Consider the following 14,691-nt stretch of genomic DNA (forward strand, 5'->3'; position numbering starts at 1 on the left):
GCGGCAGGCCCTGCAACAGGAACTGGCTCATTATTGGAGCTCCATGGAGGAGCTTGACTGGAGAGCCAAAACCCTCACTGGCCCCGAGGCTGCTGCACAGCTGGGTGTGGTGCAGAAGAGGCTCCGGGAGCGGCTGCAGACCCTGCAGGAGCTGGCAGCCACTCGGTGAGGGCCGCTGCACCTCTCCCCAGGCTTAGGCCACCTGGCCACGGTTGATTGTTTCCATACCTTAACTCTGATTGGAAGGAGCCCAGGACCCCAGGCCCACAGAGCTGACAGATGGCTCCTTGCTGTGTATTGCTCCCTTCTTTTCATAAATTCCTCAGTGGGCCCACTGGGCAGGAACTTGGGCCCCCAGCTCCCCATTTCTTCCCCCTACCTACACCTTCACTTGCCCTACCCTGGCCTTCTTTACTTCTCCCCGAATCCCCACCTCAAGCTTAGGCAGGAAACATGAATAACCTGCTCCTTCAAGCCACCCACTTTGGCTGGGTCAGCTGTCCTCACGGGTGTGGGCAGCTAACTTCGGGGGAACCATGGGCTATCCCCACAGGGACCGGGAGCTGGAGGGGACCCTGAAGCTGCACGAGTTCATGAGGGAGGCTGAGGACCTGCAGGGCTGGCTGGCCAGCCAGAAGCAAGTGGCTGGAGGAGGAGAGAGCCTTGGGGAGGACTATGAGGACGTCCTGGTGAGAAGAGGCTGGGGGCAGGGGCCGGCTGGGCTGTGTGTAGAAGGGGCTTATGAGTCCTGGCTGAGGACAGGCCTTCCGAGTAGTGGGGACAGGCGCTGCGGCCATCCAGCCCCCCATCGCCCAGATGTCAGTTGGGGGCCTCGCTCCCCAGACCGCTTGCTGTCTCGCCAGCTGGGCCCACCTGTCACCTCTTCCCCTCTCTCCTCAGCGTCTCTGCACCAAGTTTGTCAGGTTTCAGCACACAGTAGAGATGGGTGGCCAGCGGGTGGCAAGCTGCCAGCAGCTGGCAGAGAAGCTGCTGGAACGGGGGCACAGAGCAGCCCCCAGGGCCCATCAGATGCAGCGGGATCTGCGGTGAGTGCCGGGCAGACCCAGGGCATGGGCTCGGGGAAGGGTGCTGGGCAGACAGGGCCCCGGGGGACTCAGAGAGGGCGCATGCGCCCAGGGCACACTGGCTCTTTCTGCCCTGATGGGGAGGCTCTGCTTTCAGGGATGCCAAGCCTGCCACGGGTGGCTGTGCCATGGGTGACTGTGGGCTGCGAAGGGAAGCAAGGAGGGGTGTGCAGGTCAGAGAGCACTGCCCAGACCCACAGGGGCACTTTTCCAAACCTCTGACTCTCAGGATTTGGAAGGGCTATGGGAAGACTGCCTGGCTCCCCACCAGCTGGTTTGAATCCTCCCCTAACCTGTGAGATTTGAGGCAGGGTCGTCCTGGGTCATAACCCCTAGCCCAACCCAGCCCTAGGAGCTCAGGGAGAGTTTGCTGAGAACATCAGGAGGGCAAAAGAGAAATTACAATCTGATTGACTTATTGAGACTTGAAGGCACAAGATGTAAGGAGTATCAAAGAGCTCAGAAATCAGTGAAGTGTTGAGTGTGAAAACAGCAAAGGACTGAATTCAAAGCAAAGGTAGAAAGAGAGGCTCCCGGCCATGACCAGACAGGAGGGGGTGTTTAGAAGGGGCGATGTGGACCAGTCCTGGATAAAGTGCAGAGAGGAGGAGGGCTAACCAGCCTGGCGAGGGGGCGAAATGAGGCGGTAAATCAATGGCTGATCTGCCACCCATCTCCCGTGAGTAGGGCTGCCTGGGCAGAGCTGTGGGAGCTGACCCAGGCCAGAGGCCGCCTGCTCCGAGACGCTGAGGCCACCCTCAAGGTTCACCGAGACATGTTGGAAGCCCTCACCCAGGTCCAGGTGTGAGCCGGGGGTGGGAGGAGGGGAGGGAGGTTTCCTTCTAGAAGTGGATCCTGACTCAGTGCCACACCCTCCACTCCTGAACCCCTTTCCTCAGGAGAAAACCACCAGCCTCCCCTGTGACGTGGCCCAGGACCTGCGTGGGCTGGAGGCCCAGCTGAGGAGACAGGAGGGGCTGGAACGTGAGCTCATGGGCACTGACCAGCAGGTGAGCCCAGGTCTGGCTGCCTCTCCCCCTTGGGGCCCCTCAGGCCTGCCCGTCTGCTCTGCAGCTTTCCCCACTCTCGGAGCTGCCAGTCAGGCCCACTGTGCTCCAAGGGCAGGACCCCAGGGTGAGCTGTGGGACAGGGCAGGCCCTTCACCTCTAGGAGGACACGACCCTTCCCTCTTACCCCACCCTGCCCCCAGCTGCAGGAGCTGCTGGAGATGGGAGGCATGGTGCAGAGGCTGGGGCCCGGGCCGCAGGCCCATGCAGTACAGCAGAGGCAGCAGGCCCTGGTGCAGGCCTGGGAGACCCTGAAGCTGCGAGCAGAGCAGCGCCGGGCCCAGCTCGAGCGGGCATGGCTCCTGGCTCGCTTCCACGTGGCGGTGAGGGTTCTTCCTTCCCCAGGGCTGTGTGTGTGTGTATGTGTGTGATGCTGTGAGTGTGCATGCATTAATGAGGCCCTCCAACTCTGGAGGCAAAGCAGATGTGAACACAAGAAGGACGAGCGCATGCTGGTGTCTGCCAGAGGGCTGAGTACGGGGGTGCAACAGTGACTCCTTAGTTTTGGGTTGACACCAGCTCGTGTGTGACAGTGCAGTCAGGACATAGGGGTACCAGCCAGGGCTCAGGAGGGAAAACAGCCCAGGAAAGCCCATAACTAGAGACCCAAATGTCCTAGACAACGACCTCTGGATCAGCCAGCATCTCTTGTAACATCTGTGTTGAGCTCTCTGCTAGGAGCTGCTGGTGGGGAGAGGGGGTGATACAGAGCCTGTGTAAGACGGAATCACTGCCATCAGGGAGCTTGTCTAGCTGGGAGATGAGCCTTGGGAGTCAGATTGGGACAGAGGGCCCTGGCCATGGGCTGTCCCGGTACCTGGTAGACTGGGAGATGCAAACTGTAACACAGCAAAAAGGCTTGAGTTTAGAGGCCCACCTCTGCCACTTTCTAGTAGCGTGTTCTCGAGCAAGGCCCTGACCCCAGCTTGTTACCCCTGTGTGTGAGCGCCTGGAGGTTACAATCTCCTGCAGACTTGTTGTGCCATTTACCCTGCTTTGTTTGTGTACTGAGCTGTCAGGACTAGGATCTGAAGCCCCTCCAGCTCTAACATGTGTTTGTGTGTAAATCAACAGAAGACCATTTATAAATACAAAACCAGAGATTTAGAGGACAAGGTAGGCAATGAGATGTCAGGGGGCAGGGATGGCTCCACAAGGGAAAGAAGGCCTTGGCCCTTGGTGAACATGGAAACTTGGAAGGGATGGAAGGGAGGAAAAGAACTTCTAAGCAAGTGGGGCAGCAAAAACCCAGGGTGGAGAGAAGTGCCAGGCAGGGCAGGAGGAGGCTGGCTTGGCCCTTGTGCAAGTTTAGTGACCTGGGAGGATTGGGTTGGATGACAGTGGAGGAACCAGGTGACCACAGGCCTCACGAGCCTCATCTGAGGTCTGACCCGGGACAGCTCAGGCCACTCCAGTGCCTGCACTCCAGGCAGGCTTTGTTTGTGGCTCAGAGCCAAGTCCTCTGCCACCCAGCCCAGCTCTCCCTCCATCTCTTTGGGATCCAGGTGCAGGACTACACCTCCGGGGTGGCCAGCGTGTGGCAGGAGCTGCAAGTGGAGGTGAGCTCCCAGGAGCCCGGGAGTGGCCCACTGAAGCTCAGCGCCCACCAACAGCTTCGGGCTGTGCTGGAGGCCTGGGAGGAGCTATACCAGCAGGCCGCCCAGCTGGGCCAGCAGGCGCTTCTGGCTGCAGGGACATGCATCAAGGAGGTAGGCCGCCCTTTCCCGGTGCCACCCCCCAGCCTCCCTGAACTGAGCCTGCACCTGATCCCTGTGCCCTTGCCCCACTGTGCCATGCCAGTCGCTCCTCAGAGGCTTCCCCTGGGGACCCACGTCTGTCCCATGCAGGCAGCTCTCTGGAGTGCAGGCTCCCCGTGTGCCCATCCTCAGGTCCAGGATGGGCTGCAAGCCCTGCAGGACCAGCGGGAGCGGGTGTTCCAGGCCTGGGAGCAGAAGCAAGAGAGGCTGCAGGCCGTGGGCCGGGAGCAGCTCTTCCTCAGGAAGTGTGGCCGCCTGGACGAGATCCTGAAGGCCCGGGAGGCAGGTGCCCTCGCCCAGAGCCTCCCTCGTGCTCCCTCTTCTCTCCTCTCCCCGGCTCACTCTCCTGCTTCCTGGGACCCTGGCTCTTTCCCTGATGTGGAGCTCAGAGGCTGTGCCCTGCCTCAGCCCAGATGGCTGCCAGTGGGGGTGGGGGCTGACTGTCTGGGCCATCCCTGGTGGCCTCTCTGACTTCTCCATGGACTGAAACAGGTCCTCCTGAAAACCAGTGCCTTGGGGAGCTCGGTGGAAGAGGTGGAGCAGTTGATCCGCAAGCATGAGACCTTCCGAAATGTGCTGGCTGCGCAGGAGGAGAAGGTAATGGAGTCAGGGAGTCAGAGGTGGGATGGGGGCAGTCTGGAAATTTGGAGAGTTCTAGGTGGGGAATGTGGGGGGGCTTGCTGTATACCCACAGTAGCACTGATGTACAGGGGTAGCCTGGGGGGCTAGGAGCCCCTTGTCAGGGCTGACTGAGCAGAATGGGATGTGTGGCTCAGGAGGAGGGCCTGGAAGGCACTGCAGGCACACAGGGGCCACGTGGCTCCATATCACATGGTCATAAGGGAGCCAAGGAGGGTGGTCTGGTGAAAGCCAGGGCTGGTTCTGGCTTGCTGGGAGGACCAGCCAGCCCTAGGCCATGCAGTGTGAAAGTGGGTCTTCCCTGTGGGCCACCCTCTGAGTGGAAGAACAACAGGCTTTGCTCCCTGACCCCTGACTCTGCCCATAGGAGGCAGCTCTGTGTGAGCAAGTGAAGATGCTCGGAGGCCCCAGGGCACAGGACCTGCTTTGCACAGTGCTGGAGCGCCGGGCTCGGGTGAAGGAACTGGTGGCGAGTCGGCAACACGCCTTGCACACCTCCCTGCAGGTGGTTGCCTTCATCAGGGCCGCCACCCAGGTCAGAGCCCATCCCAGCCCAGTGCCATCCGCTTGGGCCACATCTCCCAGTTCCAGATGATGTCCACCTTTGCAGCTTGTTCAGGCCTCCTCACCACAGCCCTGTGATGAGGACACTGAAGTTTGGAGAGTTAAATGGCTTTCTGAGAGGCCATGCTGGAGCCTAGATGTTTGATTCGAAGACCCTGTGTGTGGAGACCCTACTGCTTCCTAAGCTCTTGCAGACCCAGGGCAAAGAGAGGCACTGGGAGGGAGCAGAGCGGTCCAGGGTCCTGGGGCCAGCGAGCCTCACCTCCAAACTGAGGTCCCACCCAAGGTCCCTGCCCAGCCCCTTCCTGTGGCTGGGGGACCAGCTGAGCTGGGGCTGTCTTCCTGGGCCCAGACTGCTGGATCTTACTTACCAGGCACTGCCCAGCCCTCCCCTCAGGCCAGCAGTCCACTGCCTGGGCACAGCTGAGGGCAAGCGTGTGCGACATCTCTGTGGACCATCAGCATTGTGAGACTCACGTCCCCACCCCCCACCAGGCTGAGGACTGGATCCAGGAGCAACTCCAGCAGCTGAAGGAGCCAGTCCCTTCTGGGGACCTGAAAGCTAAGCTGAGACACCTACAGAAACACCAGGCTTTTGAGGCTGAGGTCCAGGCCCGTGAGGAGATCATAACCTCTGTTGTCAAGGTAACAGCCAGGCCCTCAGCCCCCACCCTGTCCCACAGTGAGGACTCCAAGATGGCCAAGAGGGAAGGTCTGAGGCAGGGGGGTCCTTTGATGGAGAAAAAGTGGGAGGAAGAGTGACAATCAGCATCTCCCCTCTCCCCCAGGAGGGCGAGGCTCTCCTAGCACAGAGCCACCCTCTGGTGGGAGAGGTCTCCCAGAGGCTGCGGGAGCTACAAGAGCACCGGGACAAGCTGAGGCAGGCACTGGCTCTCCGGGGCGAGGACCTGGAGGACAAGCGGAACATCCTGGACTTCCTGCAGAGAGCGGATGCTGCAGAGGCCTGGATCCAGGACATGGTGAGACCCTGCTGGGGAGGGACAGGGCTGGCAGTGGGGCTGGCAGATGGAGGAGGGAGCCCCGGCAGGAAGTTCCCCAAGTCACCCCCTGCCTCAGCACTGCCCCTAGCAGCTGGGTGCCTGGGGGCTAGGTGCCCCCAGGGCTGGGTGCTCAGAGTCCAGCCTTCCCACCTGTGGCCCCCACAGGAGGTGACGGTGAATGTCAGCGACCTGGGCCGGGACCTTGAGCACTGCCAACAGCTCCACAGGCAGCTCCGCAAGCTCCGAGGAGTCTGGGCCGGGGTAAGGTGCCCTGCCTCAGGAAATAGTGACCCAGTGTGGGCTCTGGAGCCAGAGGCGGGCCCTCCTGTCAGCTCAGTGTGTACGACCTGCGCTTGCTTAGACAGGCTCCCTCACCTTGCCAAATCTTAGTTTCTTCATCTTTAAAGTGCGGACACTGCTTCCTTCATAGGTAAGAGAGCATATATGAATGGTGGTGGTTACAGGAATCTATACCTATGATAAAACTGCCTAGAGTGATGCTTTTCCACACATACACAGATGTGTGCAAGTAAAAACTGCTGAACTCTGAATAAAATCTGTAGTGTAGTTAATAGTCATACCAGTCAATGCCCTGGTTTTCATATTGTACTATAGTTACATAAGCTGTTACCATCAGGGGAAGCTGGGGGAAGGGTACATGGGCCTTCATTATACACTGGTGCAATTTCCTGTGCACCTATGATTATTTCCCCCCCAAAATTTTAAATGAATGCACGTATGGTTGGATGTAGTGGCTAATCAATAAACTGCAGTGGCTCAGAACCCTCCTCATCAACCAACTCAACATCTCCTCCCCAACCCCCTCATACACACCACCAAAATCAGTTTCTCTTAGGTGGTGTAGAAATTAGGCAAGTGTATTCACAATCACGTATTAAGAGCCCAGACTTGCTAAGCTCACCCCCTGAATGGAGTATATGACTGTAAAAGGCTGTGGGGCTTCAGTCTAAGAGCCTTTACCAGTAGGGTTTCCCAGCCGCTGCTGTTCCAGATGCTGTAGTGGAGAGAGTGCTAGACAGACTGGAGCTGGGCTGGAGTCCTGCCTCCACTGTAAATTCACCATGCCAGTCTCTGAGCTCTGCTTTGGCTTCTGCGAGAGAATGCCCCTTCCCTTCTCATCTCACATGAGACACCTCTTGGGAAGCGCTTTGGAAATGTAGACCAACGCGAGGTGCTGTTCCTGGGGCAGGACGCCTGCAGCCCTCCCACTGTCGAGGATCCTCTCCACTTGTGGCCATGAGCTCCACACAGTGGCATTCTCAGCCTGGTGACTCCCAGGGACAGGGACACCCTAACCTAAGGAGACTGGTGCTCACTGTTTCATTCAGGCCCTAACTTAGCTTTTCTTATCCTGAGAAAATGCATTTTCACTTTAAAAGCTTCTGCTCACCAATGCATGCCTGTCCTCCTGGTGAGCTTCCCCTAGGCTCCCTGCCCCAAGAGTATCTCGCTCAGTGCACCAGGCATGGGATGGGATGGCCACGCAAAGGAAGCAGCTACCACCAAACATGCTGTTCCTCACGCTCTCTTGGGCTGAAGCAGACCCTCCAAGCAGAGACTGCAGCACAAAGAAGGGGCTCAGAGCTGGCGCCACCAATGCCCACACCCTGTACCCCCACAGGGCACGGTGGGTGATGCCCACATCAGGAGCGTCAGTGACTTCTCACCGCAGCTCAAGACTCAGGACACAGAGCAACTCAAGACCATCTGGCAACGGCAACAGCAGCTCAACAGCAGGCCGGTCCCAGAGCCAGAAGCAGTGGGGCTGGGAGAGGAGGTTGAGGGTCCAACCCAGACTCAGCCTTACACCCTCTCTCTCAGGTGGAACAGTTTCCATGGCAACCTGCTCAGATACCAGCAGCAGCTCGAAGTGGCCCTGGAGATACACATGTTGTCCCAAAAGCTTGATGACATCACTGAGCAGGTCAGGAAGAAGGTAAGCAGTGGAGGAGCAGACGAAGCCAGGGGACAGTGCCTCCCACCCCTGGCCCACCTCTCCTCTTCAGCTGGGTACTTGGAGGCAGGTCCCACCAGGGGGCCATCAGTGGGTCTGCCAGGGGCTCTTAGAGTCAACTCTGGACCTAGAAGCCCCGATTTGCTTCTCGGAGGCTGGCCCCACCTGCCTCCTTTCTCCCATGAGTCCAGAGGCCGGAGCAACCCCTCCTCCCAATGTGTCCTCTGAAGTCCGTGGGCAAAGCCAGAACCTACAGGAGGTTTGCTGGGCTATGTGTCCGCTGACGCATGGGCGCCTGGCCAAGACGCTGGCAGAGGTGGGAAAATTGTACACAGCCTGAGAAGCACCCTGTCAAGAAGGTGGTGCCCTGCTCTGGGCATGCAGAGAGCTCTGTTCTTACTGCCCGTCTGGTTCCTACACAGCCAGGCTGGTCCGTCTCAGTTCCCCGAGAAGGAATGAGGGTCAAGCGAGAGTGCATGTGGAGGGTCCACACCATAGAGGTTCTTGCTGCTGGGGAACCTCCAGACCCAAGTGTCTCCTGGGAACCTTCCTCCTTCACAGAAGGAGGGACACCTGGTCAGGGCCAGCGGCCTGCTGCAGCCCATGCAAGGCACTGAGAAGGGAATCGGGCTGGCCGCTTGCTTTCCACACAGAAACCCTGCAGCCAGCGACCCCTCTGCCACAAGGGAGGAGCTGGAGCAAAGGCCAATAGTAACGCCCCCTTCCTCCCCAGGCCGCCCTGGTCCAGGCCCTGGACTGTGGGAAAGATCTGGACAGTGTGCAGAGGCTGAAGCAGAAACACAAGGAGCTGGAGCAGGAAATGGGCCTCCTCCAGGCCCAGGTGGAGGTGTGCAGCTGGGGAGTGGGGGGTGGGCCCAGGGTACAGCATCCAAAGGACCTTGGGGGGTAAGCTGTCAGGACCTCAAGAGACAGCCAGGTCCTCTCAGTTGCAGGCTGGGCTCCCCTGAGCACCCCCTGCCTCCTGGCCCCCGCCCCTGACCCTGGCTTCCTGCATAGCCTCTAGAACGTGAAGCAGGCCGAGTCTGCCGGAGAAGCCCTGAGATGGCCCACAGCCTCAGCCGCCAGCAGCAGGAGATGATGGACAGCTGGCGGCAGCTCCAGAGCAGGATCCAGAAGTGGTACGAACCCCGGGTCTCTTTCCCTCACGCCTCACTGAGCCAGCCCCTGCAGCGTCTCAGTCCCCAGCCTTCCCCTCAGAGTCCTTCTCTGTCCTTAGTAACAGTCGGTGTCGCTAGCCTGTTAATTCCCAACCCCTGGGCCTTTCTTTGGCCGGACAGAAGGCACTGGTGGGCACAGGGGCAAAAGGGCTGGGAGGCTCTGGGACTAGCTGATGGGTCCTGTGGGCAGGAAGGAGTCGCTGGATGCCTTGCACCAAGCTCAGGAGCTGCAGGCAGTGCTGCGAGAACTGCTGGTCTGGGCCCAGAGACTGCGAGCTCAGCTGGCCTCCTGGAGAAGCCCCGGCAGCCTCGCGGAGGTCCAATGCATGTTGGAGGAACACCAGGAACTCAAAGTGAGCGGCCCAGACCCTGGGGCCTTTCCCGGATCTCATCTCCTCTCTGACCTCCTCCCCCTTATTGTGACCACAATTTTGTCTTGGGTTCTTTCTGTGTCGGCTGCCTCTGCCTTTCCCCTCGTCCATCCTGCCCCCTCAATTGTCTTCCCCACCTCTCCCCCTTCCCCTTGGCCCTCTTCCCTCCCACTCAGGGAGCCTCAGCCTCTGGGATCTGAGCCCAGTCCTCTTACAGGCTGAGCTGGACTCCCGTATGGACAGCATCAGCCTGGCCCGAAGCACCGGGCAGCGACTGCTTGCTGCAGGGCACCCATCCACCCCCAACATCCGCCAGGCCCTGGCTGATTTTAATCAGGAGCTGAACATCCTGGAAGGGGCCTTGCATGAGCACCAGCTCCACCTGCATCAGGCCCTGGAACTACAGGTAGGCAGCCTCCATCCCACCCCTACCACTGGTGCCTGTGCTAAACTCACTGCCCCTGGTCAAAGCCAAAGCCAGAGAGGCTGCTGTGCTAGTGGCCTTTCCCACCACCCACCACTCATCTCACCCACTGCAAACCTTGCCTGCTGTGACCCCTTCTGTTGAGCCAGGCCCCAGTCCTGGCTTCCCACTGGGCCACCAACAGAGTCACTCTACCCGCCATGACTGGACCTTCTACTCACGTTCTCCTGCTTTTTCCTTTCTCGACAGCGGGTTCTGAGCTCTGTGGAGCAGATGGAAAGTTGGCTCTGCAGCCTGGAAGCCTGCCCAGCCAGTGAGGGTCTGGGGGTAGGTGCCCAGCAGGAGTGAGGGAGGATTTGCCAGAACGGCATTAGGGATCAAACCAGCCAATGCTGCCTGAGATTTCCAGTCCAAGGGCAGCTCCCAGCCCTCAAGCCCTGGAAATTCTAACACTTGACCCCTATCCCTCATACCTTTCCTGGTTGAGAATCTAAAGTCGGATATAGCCTGCAGGGATTGGGAGGATGTGTTTGATAGGAAAGCAGGTAGCTGGGGACTGGGAGGGCAGCCCTGTAGACAGTATCGCCTCCCAGGACTCCTTGGCCAACGTGGAGACCCTGCTGTGGAAGCACAGAGTGCGTGAGCAGGACCTGGAGGCTCAGGCGGAGAAGATGAGTGCGCTGGAAGCCGCCACCCGCGGCCTGCTCCAGGGCGGACACCCCGAGGCCCAGGGCACGCTGAGTCGGTGCCAGGCCATGCTTCTGAGGTACCTCTGGCCCTGGCTGAAGGGGCTGTGGTTGGTGGGCTAGCACAGGCATCAGGCTCTTCCCCTGCCCTTCTCCCCTTAGCCTTTACCAAGGGCTGCATTCAGATGCCAGGGCTCCATTGTCCTGACCCTGCAGTGTGTCAGCCTGTTATGGAATCAAACAGCACATGGTCAGTCTGCTGAGATAAAGGTGACTTTTACAAAGAAGCACATGCTTGAGAAACTAAGAGAGAGACAACCTCATGAAGAGGCCATACGGAGCACAGCAGTGAGCCAGACACCGCTGAGTTTCTGTGAAGCCCACTCACGGTGGGTCTTGGAACCTATTCCTTAGTAGTCTCCTGTCTACAGTGAGGGGATAACAAGACCTGCCTCTCAGGGTTGTGGTCAGGATGCGGAAGGGACCCTTGATGTCCTGGCACAGTGCCTGGCACGCAGGCAGGTTGGCAGATTTCTTATGCCCACTTAACTGAAGCCCACAGGGCTATGTGGCTCCAATCTCTGCTTGTTTTCCTCGTAAGAGCCTATATGGTTCAGCAGCCTGTCCAGCCCCTCAAACTTTAGACCAAGGCAGATATGGAAAAAGCGGGATCCCGGATCAGCAGGGGTCTCCATCCTTCCCAAAGAGCCCACCAGGGCCCACAGTGTTGTGGTTCCCGTGCTGGTGACCTCTCCCCTCCTCTCCCCTGCACATGGACCTCACCTGGGTACCCAAGGTCTTTGACTGACAGATGGAAAATATTGGTTTGCTGGTCTCTGTCAACACTCCCTCCCCCCTAGTCCCCTTGGATGGTTCCCGGCAGGCCCGCCCGCACCCCCCAGGGCAGTGCCACCCAAAGCCCTCCCTTTAAGTCTCTGGCATCCTCTAGGGGGCTGTTTTCATTCCACCAAGCCTCTCTACATGTCTCCTATCCCCCTTACACCTTTTGGCAACCCCAGCAGGAAGAGACAAGGGTTCACACTCACCCCAGCGTGGGGACTCTGCTGGTGGGAGGCCTGTATGGACCCTGGTGGGGTGACTGGAGGTATTAGAACTTCTTTTTCTATCTCTTTAATAGATCTCATTCCTAACTGCTATTTTTGTTCATATGGTAATGGACTTACTATATTGGTCCAGGGGTATACACATATATAAATGTGTGCACACACACACACATATATGCACCCATACAAATACATACCAAACACTTCTTACTAATAGCAGTATATGATCAAAAAGCGGTTTAGACACTGAATTAGTTTGTGAGACTGCCATAACAAAATACCACAGACTAGTGGCCTAAACAACACAAATTTGGTTATATTTCCAGAGGCCAGAAATCCAAGATTAAGATATTGGCAGCACTGGTTTCTCCTGAGACCTCTCCTTGTCATCACGTGCTCTGTAAACGTCTGTGTCCTAATCTCTTCTTATAAGGACACCAGTCATATTGGGGCCCACGCAAATGACCTTGTATAATTTAATTACTTCTTTAAAGGCCTTTCTTCAAAAACAGTCATATTCTGAGGTACTGGGGATTAGGACTTCAAGACAGGAGTCTGGAGGACACGATTCAGCTCAAGGCATTAATAAGGGGAAGTAGAGCATGTCTCTAAATTTTAAAGGAAACCCCAGAGTCAGTGTGAATTGATACATAAGAAAGGCTGTCCTACTGTGGAAGCAACCTGAATGTCCATAACAGATGAATGGATTGAGAAGATGTGGTACCTACATATACAGTGGAATATTCAGCTCAGTTCAGTCGCTCAGTCGTGTCTGACTCTTTGCAACCCCATGAATCGCAGCATGCCAGGCCTCCCTGTCCATCACCAACTCCCGGAGTTCACTCAGACTCACGTCCATCGAGTCAGTGATGCCATCCAGCCATCTCATGCTCGGTCGTCCCCTTCTCCTCCTGCCCCCAATCCCTCCCAGCATCAGCGTCTTTTCCAATGAGTCAACTCTTCGCATGAGGTGGCCAAAGTACTGGAGTTTCAGCTTTGACATCAGTCCTTCCAAAGAAATCCCAGGTCTGATCTGCTTCAGAATGGACTGGTTGGATCTCCTTGCAGTCCAAGGGACTCTCAAGAGTCTTCTCCAACACCACAATTCAAAAGCATCAATTCTTCCGTGCTCAGCCTTCTTCACAGTCCAACTCTCACATCCATACATGACCACAGGAAAAACCATAGCCTTGACTAGACGGACCTTAGTCGGCAAAGTAATGTCTATGCTTTTGAATATTACTCGGCCATAAAAAGTAATAAAACTGGATGAACCTAGAGTCAGAGTGAAGTAAGTCAGAAAAAGAAAAATATCGTGTATTAATGCATACGTATGAACCTATTTTCAGGGCAGGAATAAAAACACAGACATATAGAATGGCCTAGTGGAGAAGGCAATGGCACCCCACTCCAGTACTCTTGCCTGGAAAATCCCATGGACAGAGGAGCCTGGTGGGCTGCAGACCATGGGGTTGCAAAGAGTCGGAAACGACTGAGCGACTTCACTTTCACTTTTCACTTTCATGCATTGGAGAAGGAAATGGCAACCCACTCCAGTGTTCTTGCCTGGAGAATCCCAAGGACGGGGGAGCCTGATGGGCTGCCGTCTATGGGGTCGCACAGAGTCGGACACGACTGAAGTGACTTAACAGCAGCAGCAGTGGACATGGGGAGGGAAGGGAAGGCTGGGACAAATTGAGAGAGTAGCATTGACACGTATATACACTACCATGTGTAAAGTAGATAGCTAGCGGGAAGCTTCTGTAAAGCACAGGGAGCTCAGCTCAGTGCTCTGTGATGACCTAGCGGGCTGGGGTTGGAGAATGGGAAGGAGGCTCAAGAGGGAGGGGATAGATGCATACACATGTACACGTATACATACAACATTCACATACAGCAGAAACTAACACAACATTGTAAAGCTATTATCCTCCAATTTAAAAAAATCAGTTTTTAAAAAATGGGGGAAAGGGCTGTCCTGAACTGGAAGGGTATACTTGTGCATTTGTGTGTGCATATGTGCACACACACACATGTGTAGCAGCTCCAGGTCCCAGCAAGCAGACCCGAGGCCCCTGAGACCCTTGTTCTGCAGGAAAGAGGCACTCCTAGAGCAAGCCAGGACCCGTTGCCGCCAGCTGGAGGAGCTCAGGCAACTGCAGTCTTTCCTGCAGGACTCCTGTGAGGTGGGCCATGGTGGGGAGCAGCTGTGGTGGGGGGAAGGGCTTGCCCAGGGGAAAGCCACCCTTCTTCAGGGCAGCCCAGGGGTTAGAGAGGAGAGCCCTAGGCAGCAGAGCCTTATCCTCCTTGTGTGCCCAGATGGCCGCCTGGCTGAGGGAGAAGAACCTGGTGGCCCTGGAAGGGGGCTGGTGGGACCCAGTGGACCTACAGGCCCAGTTGCAGCAACAACAGAATCTCCAGGCGGAGCTGGACACCCGTGCATACCACCAACAGAGTCTGCAGATGGTGAGGCCCTGGGTGCCGGGGACCAGCTACAGGCCAGAGAAGGAGCTGACCCCACAGAGCCCTGGCAGCTGGTTCTGAGTCACAGCTGGGGTGGCCGACCTTCGAGTGCATTGTATACAGATGCCATGCAAGGCACCAACGGGTAGTGAGACACAGTGGCTTCCCTGCAGTGCCCCCCTCTCCAAAAATATTGCCTTTTCAAGAATTTTAAGGATGGTGTTTTGGTATGATAGTTTTTAAAACTCTTGGAAAGATGTCAGAGGACGGACAGTCAGGGCACAGCCAGCAGTCCTGTGGGTGCAGGAGTCAAAGCATAGCACCTTTTAAATTTACCCTCTTCCACCTACAGAGGGCATGCCCTGATCCCAGATTGCCTCCCTCTGATATAAAGTGCCCTGCCACGTATCTGAAATC

The 14,691-nt window shown here is 57.1% G+C and overlaps 1 protein-coding gene across 1 annotated transcript in view; it reads left to right on the top strand.

Moving 5' to 3' along the window:
* SPTBN5 (spectrin beta, non-erythrocytic 5) overlaps window positions 1-14,691 on the top strand; it is a 49,884-nt gene that overhangs the window by 25,523 nt on the left and 9,670 nt on the right. The window contains exons 26-48 of the mRNA XM_040226891.1: window positions 8-165; window positions 554-689; window positions 901-1,046; window positions 1,773-1,887; window positions 1,985-2,095; window positions 2,296-2,481; window positions 3,664-3,861; window positions 4,042-4,191; window positions 4,402-4,506; window positions 4,916-5,083; window positions 5,608-5,757; window positions 5,901-6,092; window positions 6,279-6,374; window positions 7,756-7,871; window positions 7,956-8,070; window positions 8,822-8,935; window positions 9,106-9,227; window positions 9,457-9,619; window positions 9,855-10,043; window positions 10,311-10,388; window positions 10,655-10,827; window positions 13,907-13,997; window positions 14,131-14,277. Coding sequence (XP_040082825.1) covers window positions 8-165; window positions 554-689; window positions 901-1,046; window positions 1,773-1,887; window positions 1,985-2,095; window positions 2,296-2,481; window positions 3,664-3,861; window positions 4,042-4,191; window positions 4,402-4,506; window positions 4,916-5,083; window positions 5,608-5,757; window positions 5,901-6,092; window positions 6,279-6,374; window positions 7,756-7,871; window positions 7,956-8,070; window positions 8,822-8,935; window positions 9,106-9,227; window positions 9,457-9,619; window positions 9,855-10,043; window positions 10,311-10,388; window positions 10,655-10,827; window positions 13,907-13,997; window positions 14,131-14,277 — 3,219 coding nt within the window. The remainder of the gene's footprint in view (window positions 1-7; window positions 166-553; window positions 690-900; window positions 1,047-1,772; window positions 1,888-1,984; window positions 2,096-2,295; window positions 2,482-3,663; window positions 3,862-4,041; window positions 4,192-4,401; window positions 4,507-4,915; window positions 5,084-5,607; window positions 5,758-5,900; window positions 6,093-6,278; window positions 6,375-7,755; window positions 7,872-7,955; window positions 8,071-8,821; window positions 8,936-9,105; window positions 9,228-9,456; window positions 9,620-9,854; window positions 10,044-10,310; window positions 10,389-10,654; window positions 10,828-13,906; window positions 13,998-14,130; window positions 14,278-14,691) is intronic.

This window comes from Oryx dammah, unplaced genomic scaffold, assembly GCF_014754425.2.
Source record: "Oryx dammah isolate SB20612 unplaced genomic scaffold, SCBI_Odam_1.1 HiC_scaffold_26, whole genome shotgun sequence".
In the NCBI taxonomy this organism is placed as follows: Eukaryota; Metazoa; Chordata; class Mammalia; order Artiodactyla; family Bovidae; genus Oryx; species Oryx dammah.